At 45.8% G+C, this 9,573-nt stretch overlaps 1 protein-coding gene across 1 annotated transcript in view; it reads right to left on the reverse strand.

The window, feature by feature from the left end:
- The window catches only part of LOC311228418 (NBAS subunit of NRZ tethering complex-like), a gene marked incomplete at its 3' end in the record, with an annotated part of 39,983 nt that extends 35,460 nt beyond the window's left edge, over window positions 1–4,523 (reverse strand). The window contains exon 1 of the mRNA XM_084314325.1: window positions 4,453–4,523. Within this exon, the coding sequence (XP_084170451.1) occupies window positions 4,453–4,491 (39 nt within the window). The 5' untranslated portion in view covers window positions 4,492–4,523. The remainder of the gene's footprint in view (window positions 1–4,452) is intronic.
- Between the last annotated feature and the right edge of the window lie 5,050 nt (window positions 4,524–9,573).

The following is a 9,573-nucleotide window of genomic DNA, read 5'->3' on the forward strand; positions in this document are numbered from 1 at the left end:
AGTGCTTTACAGCGTCTGCCTCACATTCACCCATTCACTCACACAATCACACAGCGACAGGACAGGCCACCATGGAAGCTGCTGCCCTGCTCATTGGGAGCGGTTAGGGGGTTAAACGTCTTGCTCAAGGGCACTTCAACGTGATGAGATAGGTGAGCATATCTACAGAAAATATGGATTTACTACATATCTATATAATGTATAGATCAATTATAGAAGATCAACATAATGTATCAATTAACTATAGAATATCTTTGGATTAACTATATATAATATATAGAATATATGGATGAACTATATAAGATCTTTTTTTTTTAACCTTCTCTTTCTCCTATTTTTCTCTGATTTTCTCCCCGTCCCAATTAGTCGTTGTGCCAATTCCCCCCCTCCCCTACCTGGTTGTTGTACGCATGTTCTCCCACGAGTCGGTACAAGGGTGTCCTGATGTCGAACGCACGCTTCCCCCGAGACGTGTGCCGTCAAGCCAGTGACGCTCTTTCCACTTGGCAGCGAGGGCTCTCATTGGTGAAGTGTAACGCGTGGGAGGGCACGCTATCTCCACCAAGTCCTGCCCCGCTGAGCAAGCGCCGAGACCTGACCTGTAGCGCCGAGACCTGACCCGCCAGCTTTCCCACCCGCCAGCTTCCCCACCCCCTAATACAGCCAATTGTATTAGTATGAACGGCCAGCCAAGCTGGTGGCAACGCCGAGAGCTGGGCTCAAACCCAGCATCTCCTGCGTTGGTGACGAGCGCAATCTCCGCTACGCCACCTGACCGCCCAAACTATATAAGATCTATAGAATAATTATATGGATGCACTCTAGAATATAATTTGTATATAATTATGGATTATCTATAGAAGATATATATAAGATATATAGATCATATGGATTATCTACAGCAGCGGTGCCGCAGAGATTTAATTTTTTTTTTATTATTCTTTTTGGATTACAGAAAATGATCTGTTGCAGCTGCACTGTTTTCCATGAAAATACCATATTTGGATAAGTTTGACCATTTCTCAAAATCTGAAAATCATTATTTAATAAAACACAGAAAAGGAGGGCGGTTAGGTGGCCGAGCGGAGATTGCGTTCGTCACCAACCCCGGAGCTGTGAGCTGGATTCGCCTGTTCGAATCCAGCTCACAGCTCCGGGGTTGTCACCAGCTTGGCTGGCCGTTCACACTAATACAATTGGCAGTATTAGAGGGTGGGAGAAGCTGGCGGGGTGGGTCCGGGTCGTTGTAAACAGCGACTCCTACAGTTCGGTCGGGGCGCCTGCTCAGCGCGGATAGGATCTAAGTGGGATAGTGTGGTCCTCCCACACGCTACGCCCTCTCGATGAGAATCCGCGCTGCCAGGTGAAAAGAAGCGGTGATTGGCTGGACGTGTGTCGGAGGAAGCACGTGGTAGCCTCCACTCTCCCAGATGATCTGACTGTGGGGGGTAAATGCACAGCGACCAGGAAGGGACTGGGAATTGGCATACGACTAACATTGGGATTGGAGAAAAATCGGAGGAAAAATGGAGGGGGAAAAAGATCAATAAATTTTTTTTTTTAAAAACACAGAAAATGATCACCAAGTTACTCTGGATAAAAAAAAACTTTACAGACAACATTGAGACAACGCTTCCCGACACATCTCCATCCAAACTCTTGAAAGAACTCATTTAAATCTCATCTGATACCACCTGGAGAGCTAGTTTCAGAGTGTGGTGCTGAGTACCAAGTATCTCATGATGCAGCAGTTAAGGTGTTGATACCATTCAGCACCACATATCTGTGTGAAGCTGGCTTTTCATCCATGACAGCTCTGAAAACAAAATATAGGGCCAAGTTGAGCCTTGAGGATGACATGCGTGTTGCCTTGTCAAAGATCTCCCCACGTATTGACCGTATTATTAGCCAGCAGCAGCGGACCTCGCATTGAGCTAGAAATGTCCACTGAGTGAACGAGTGCTTATCTTCTGTATTTTTTTTTTTTTTATCCACTTTTTCTCCCTTTTTCCATATTTTCTCCCATCCCAATTTCGTATCATCCAATTCAACCCTCCCCTGTCACGAACGCTGTTTCTTGCCTCCCACAAGCCGGCTGCAATGTGGACTAAAGGCCTCTACATGCTACAGCAAATTCAAAGCAACTTCAACACAACATCGGCGCAATTTCAGCGCGCTTGTTGCAGACAGTCTTGTAGACTGTGTTGCGAGGACGTTGCGTACCTGTCTCCAAAATCTAATCTAAAGACCCGTTGCGTTGGTATTGCGTAGCAGTGATTGGTTGGTAGTGAATGGGGGCGGGGCTGTCTGTCACTTCTAGTGTTTTCCTGGCTCGAGACCAAAAGAAAACTTTCTGACAGGAGCTCGAGACCAAAAGAAAACTTTCTGACAGGAGCTCGATAGCTAGTGTATTGTTTCATTACACTTGTTTAATTGTTTGTTTAAAATGAATCAAATGCAGGAACGTATTGCAGAGGAGGTCCGAAAGTACAAACATTTATATAATAGCGGGTCTAAAGACTACAAGGATAGCATTATGACGATGAATCCGTGGAAGGAGATTGGGGAAACAATGGGGATGGACTGGGTTGATGTGGCGATATAACTATATTACACTATATACAAGAACACAAGCGAAAACAAACATAAACAGGGCTATTATTATACTAACGATGTATGGTTGAGAAGGGAAATCCGTTTGTAATTGCTAGAGTGCGCACCTTCGGCTGCCCAAAGTATTCAGGCGGGCTGGGCGCGCTCGAGCCGCACATCCGGGGTACATTTTGTTGCATCATAGGCTGCGCGTTGATTTTGCAGAAGCATAAAGGTAATGTGTCTGCAACACCGTTGCTTTGTCGATGTTGTGTTGAAGTTGCTTTGAATTTGCTGTAGCATGTAGAGGCCTTAAGTCATACATAGCACAAGTCCCCTCCGGTACTTGAGGTAACAGCAGTCGCATCTTTTCACCTGCGCAGCTCGATCTCTCAGTGTCGAGGAGTAACGCGTGGGAGGCTCACGCTGCCCCCGACACTTCCTGATTCTACTGCACAGGCGCACCAACCGACTTGTAGGAGTCGCTTGTTCACAACGTTCGATCCCCACCCTTCAGTTTTCCCTCCCCGTAATACGGCCAATGTGTATTACTGCGGACGACCAGCCAAACTGAAAAACAATGTGGAGAGCTGGATTCGAACACGCGAATCCTAGCGTCTCCACACTGGTGGCGAGTGCCTTGCCCACTACACCACCTAGCCGCCCATCTTCTGTATTTATTTATATTTTTTGAGAAATGGTAACTTGGTGATCCTTTTCTGTATTTAAAAAAAATACATGATTTTCTGTTTTTGAGAAATGGTCAAACTTATGCAAATATGCTATTTTTATGGATAACAGTGCAGCTGCAACAGATAGCACTTTAGTGATCATTTTCTGTATTTAAAAAAAAATACATGATTTTCAGTTTGAGAAATGGTCACACTTATCCAAATATGCTATTTTTATGGAAAAGTGTGCAGCTGCAACAGATAGCACTTTAGTGATAATTTTCTGTAATTTTATTTAAAGAAATATGCTATTTGATTTACTACTACAAGCAGTGTAATGTCAACAGTACTAAGCCATTTAGACCTGAAACACCTGTTAATAATGCATTGTATAGGCATATACACACAAATGTGTTTCCCGGTTTCTTAAATAAACATTATTTTGAAAGCAAGCACTTTTGTCATCATTGTAGCAAAAAAGACAGGACCAGAAAAGTGTTTATCGTATGTAGGGGTGCCCTGGAATATTTTATTGAACACAGGGGTGCCTTGGCAGCAGAAAGGTTGAGAACCCCTGATCTACAGTATATACAATCTATATATGAATTGAATAGAGACGTGAGAAGATCTATATGAAGCAGACATTGTAAACTGAGAGACAAACACTGTTGGTCAGATGTACATGTGTGTGGTTAACGTCTGCATGTATTGGTGCGTGTTGTATGAGTGTGTGTATGTTGTATGAGTGTGTGTATGTTGTATGAGTGTGTGTATGTTGTATGAGTGTGCGTATGTGTGTGTGTGTGTTGTATGAGTGTGTGTGTGTGTGTGTGTGTGCGTGTGTTGTATGAGTGTGTGTATGTTGTATGAGTGTGTGTGTGTTGTATGAGTGTGTGTGTGTGTGTGTGTGCGTGTGTTGTATGAGTGTGTGTATGTTGTATGAGTGTGTGTATGTTGTATGAGTGTGTGTGTGTGTTGTATGAGTGTGTGTGTGTGTTGTATGAGTGTGTGTGTGTTGTATGAGTGTGTGTGTGTGTGTGTGTGTGTGTGTGTGTGTGTGTGTGTGTGTTGTATGAGTGTGTGTATGTTGTATGAGTGTGTGTGTATGAGTGTGTGTGTGTTGTATGAGTGTGTGTGTATGTGTGTGTGTGTGTTGTATGAGTGTGTGTGTATGTGGTGTGTCTCTCACCTGGGGCAGGGCCAGTAAATAGGCCAGAGCCAGCGTCATGTCCCTGGGGAGGGCAACACTAGCCAGCTGGAGTAACACTGGGGAGAGAGAGAGAGAGAGAGAGAGAGAGAGAGAGAGAGAGAGAGAGAGAGAGAGAGAGAGAGAGAGAGAGAGATAGAGATAGAGATAGAGATAGAGATAGAGATAGAGATAGAGATAGAGATAGATAGATAGATAAAGAAAAAGATATAGAGAGATATAGATAGATAGAGAGAGATATAGAGAGAGAGATAGGGAGAGAGATAGGGAGAGAGATATAGAGATATATAGATAGAGAGGAGAGGGAGAGGGAGAGAGAGATAGAGAGAAATAGAGAGAAAAAGTTATATGTAACATAGACCAGAGTACAAAATAATTTGGCATAGATGAAACATAACAATGTTATGTATGTGTGTGTATGTGTGTGTATGTGTGTGTGTGTGTGTGTGCGTGCGTGTGTGTACGTGTATGTGTATGTGTATGTGTGTGTGTGTGTGTGTGTGTGTGTGTGTGTGTGTGTGTGTGTGTGTCTGTGTGTGTGTGTCTGTGTGTATGCATGTTCTCACAGGTGTGTGGATACCAGTCAACGTTACGAATGGATATGTTGATAGGGTCATAAAGACTAAATCAAAAACGATTCTGTCATATTTTTTTGTACCTACTTTCTATATAAGCAGCTGGGAGGTGCGCTGTTTTTAGTGAGAGTGGATTATTGAATTGATTGATTGCCAATTGTATTACTGTCCGCCTTGTTTCCAACTGGTTAAGAATAGAATAGAATAGAAATACTTTTATTATCCCATGGGAAATTTGACACTGCAAATCGCTCAACATTTAAACATTTAGACAGGACAGGTCACAAATTAGAATAATAACACAAATCAAATCAAGTTGCCTAGGATAAGAGTAGAGTACAATAGAATAAAATCAAATCAAATAAATACAGTAAAAATAAACTGAGCATGGGGGAAGCAGTGTAAACAATTTGGTCAATATAATTATAATTTAAATCTAACTAAATGAAATATATATTCCAGTATTCACAGTGTCACAAGGTGCAGTATGCTTCAGGTAGTGTATTGTCCTCCTTGGGTTCATATAAGTCCTAGATCAATGTCTGGCAGCCGTCGCTGCCCCCTGTTGTGGAGCCTGGAGGCCGCTAGTCGTGGCCTCCTGCCACTATTGAGCTGCCGCTCTGTGCTCAGTGATGCAGTGAGGCACAGTGATGCATTATATAGTCTGATGGCTGTTGGAATGAAGGACTTCCTGTGCCGTTCAGTGCTGCATTTGGGTAGTGTGAGCCTAGCACTGAACATGCTCCTCCTGTCAGCCAAGTCTGTGTATAGTGGGTGGGAGGGGTTTTCCCTGATGGCCTGGAGCTTAGCGAGGCTCCTCCTCTCCGCCACCCTCGCTAGAGAGTCCAGCTCCACCCCAACCACGCTGCTGGCCTTCCTGACCAGCTTATCCAGCCTGTTTGTGTCCCCTGCTCTCAGTCCGCTGCCCCAGCAGGTCACAGCGTACAAGAAGGCGCCCGCCACCACCGACTCATAGAACATCCTCAACATCCTTGTACAGACATTGAAGGATCTCAGCCTTCTGAGGAAGTAGAGTCGGCTCTGGCCCTTCTTGTATAGTGCCTCTGCATGTTTTGACCCGTTCAGTTTGTTGTCGATGTGCACACCAAGGTATTTGTACACCTCAACCATGTCCACATCAACTCCCCTGATGGAAACGGGGGTCACAGGTGCACTCCTCCTCCTCCCCAGCTCCACAACCAGTTCCTTGGTCTTCGCCACATTTAGCTGCAGGTGGTTTTTATCGCACCATGTGACAAAGTCCACTACCAGTTCCCGGTATTCCCTCTCGTCACCGTCCTTTATACATCCCACTATCGCAGAGTCATCAGAAAACTTCAGAAGGTGGCAGGACTCTGACCGATAGTGGAAGTCGTTGGTGTAGACAGTGAAGAGGAAGGGAGAGAGGACTGTCCCCTGCGGGGCCCCGGTGTTGCTGACCAGTCTGTCTGACACACAGCTCCGTAGGCGCACATACTGTGGTCTTCCCGTCAGATAGTCCACAACCCAGGACACCAGGGGGGCCTCTACCTGCATCGCCTCCAACTTCTCACCCAGTAGCCCAGGCCTTATGGTATCAAAAGCACTGGAGAAGTCAAAGAACATGACTCTCACAGTGCTCCCCGGCTTGTCTAGGTGAGTGTCGGCTCGGTTCAGCAGGTAGATGACAGCATCCTCTACCCCCAGTCGGGGCTGGTAGGCGAACTGGAGTGGGTCTAGGTGGGGTTTGGTCACCGGGCGGAGTTGCTCCAGGACTAACCTCTCCATGGTCTTCATTATGTGAGAGGTTAGAGCCACCGGCCTGTAGTCCTTGGACGTGCTGGGACGCGGGCACTTGGGGACAAGGGACCCCACAGGAGGTGTTCCACAGTGTCGGGACTCTCTGCAGCCTCAGGCTCATATTGAATATGAGCTGGAGCACATCACACAGCTGAGAGGCACAGGTTTTGAGTACCTTTGGGCTCACCCCATCAGGACCTGCAGCCTTGCCTGCGTGTAACTTGCTCAGCTGTGTACTCACCTGGTCTGCAGAGAGCCATACTGTGGGGATCTCAGGTGTTGGGGGGGGGGGGAGCGGGTCTTCAAGCCGCGGGGGGCAGACAGGCTGCACCAGAGATGAGGGGGCGTGGGCAGTTGGGGGGATGGAGGGGGTTGCTCGAGTTGAAGGGCTGAGAGGTGTGGGGGTGGGCAGGGCAACTGGAGTGTCGGGGGGCAGACTGGCAGATGGGGGCAGACTGGCCGGGGCCGCTGTGTCAAACCTGTTGTAAAACAGGTTTAGCTCATTAGCCCGGTCCACATCGCCATCCACTCCCCTTCCCCCCGCTGGTTTGATGCCGGTTATGGTCTGACTTCCACTCTTTCGAAGTCGCTCTCTTTGGAAGTTGGTTAAGGTTAGAGTTTGTCTTTAGAGCAGGGCGATAGACCACCAGCCCTGATTCCAAACTCTAACCCCAAAAAAATAAAAAAATGCCCTCCTGTAGGGCAAAGAAAACTTATTTTTTTTACCTACTTTCTATAGAAGCATCTAAGAATGAAGTTATATAGAAAGTAGGTTAAAAAAAAAAGTTGGATGTGTTAGTTTGTTGGATGTCTTAGTTGCGAGACAGTTGGATGTGTACGTTTGTTGGATGTCTTACTGAGAACAGTTGGATGCACTTCCGAGCTGCTTCCACATGGAGGCAACTTATCTTCTTTTTTTTTTTTGGAAACTACTTTTTCTGCGGATGTTTTTTTCAATAAATCTTCAATTAATGTGTGTTTATTGTATAGCAATAAGGTTGGATGACATCGGCCATTGTATAAAAGCCATTACACCACGTGCAGTCGTGGGTTATGAGAATTAGACCATGCCTAGGGGGGTCTAACAACCATCGGCTGCGCCTCGGGCCTAACAACCACCCCTAGGCATGGTCTAATTCTCATAACCCACTCCTGCGCGTGATGTAATGCTTTAGAGCACTCACTGACTTCTAATAGGTGCACTTTGGTCAAACTAATGTTTGTGAAACCCTGAGTGATTTTAAGTTAGTCCATGCTTATCTATCTTTAGCAAAACACATGGCTTGAGGCATTGCAATAATTCAAAATTAGCTTTTCATCTGCGCCCTGAGCCAATCAGCTGCCACATCTGGCGGTGCCAGCCATGTGGTGCCACGCCCCTGTGGTATCTGTCACCCAACACCAGGTTGCCCCGGGAAACCAAGGATGCCAGTGCCCCTAGGGCTGATGGGATCTGGAGTTCAATAAGCACTGTGGGCAGGAGGATGGATTACAAATAGTAGCCTAGCGGCTAGAGAGTATGACAAAAACACAAACTATACACAACCACACACACTCAGACGGACACGTGCCCACGCTCGCACACACAAACAGACACAAGGAGATACTGGTCTCTTTTCATTCAAACATTAAACTTCAGATTCGTCTTGGTGTTCTGATGTGCATTTATTGGGTGTCATTGTTAGACACATGTAACCACTTTAGATTTGATCTAAAACACAAACGTTCTCACTCTTTTATTATGAAGGCAACGCATGGACCTAAGTAGATGAAGCCGGGGGAGAGGTCACCTCGTCATCACTTCTTGTTGTTGGTTTGAACAACGTCACCTTCACCTTGTTATGGGCGCATCAGAGTTTAGTTCCTGTGTCAAAAACATTTCCATTCGGTTTTTAGTTTTTTTCTCATCCCGATTGGATAGCCAACGTAACATAATAGCTAGCTATGATTAAAGAGAAACTTGAGCTATAGCTCGTTATCACAGATGATAAATTATAACCATCCCATATCCTCGCTCAATTCTTCAATGGTGTTTCAATGACGTGTGTGTGTGTGTGTGTGTGTGTGTGTGTGTGTGTGTGTGTGTGTGTGTGTGTGTGTGTGTGTGTGTGTGTGTGTGTGTGTACGTACTACCATAGACGTTTTCCTTCTGTTCTGTTGTTTCAGCTCATTTTAATGTGTTTTCTTCTCTTCACATGTTTTATTTCTTGTATCTTCACTGATGTTTTAAAATGCTGTGAAGCACCATGTGTCTTAACCCTTTCACTGCCACACGACAGCCGGTTAACCCTTTCACTGTGACAATACAGAAGGTTAGCCCTTTACTATCACACAACCGACGGTGATGCTCCATCATTAGCATCATTAGCGCCGCGGAGCATCGCCGTCGGTTGTGTGATAGTAAATGGTTAACCTTCTGTCGTGTGGCAGTGAAAGAGTTAAGTACAGCCACCCACCATTTGATTTCCCTTCGATTATCCATCTATCTTTCTCACTCCCTCCCTCTTTCTCTCTACTTCATCCCCTCATCCCCTCATCCCTCTCTCAAATTGCTCTCACATCTAAAGTCGCCGCTCAGCTGAGACGTTTTCTGCAGCTTTTGACCCGAGCGTCAGTGTTGTCTTCTCACGCCGACATTGATCGTCTGCTCCATATTCCTATATTAATACACAACGCTCCGCTGTTTTGGATAAGTGGCTCCCAGTAACAACTAGGGGACGGGCGTGAGTCATCGATTACTCGCTGTTTC

Source organism: Notolepis coatsorum, assembly GCF_963971535.1.
Source record: "Notolepis coatsorum genome assembly, chromosome: 5".
Taxonomy (NCBI): Eukaryota; Metazoa; Chordata; class Actinopteri; order Aulopiformes; family Paralepididae; genus Notolepis; species Notolepis coatsorum.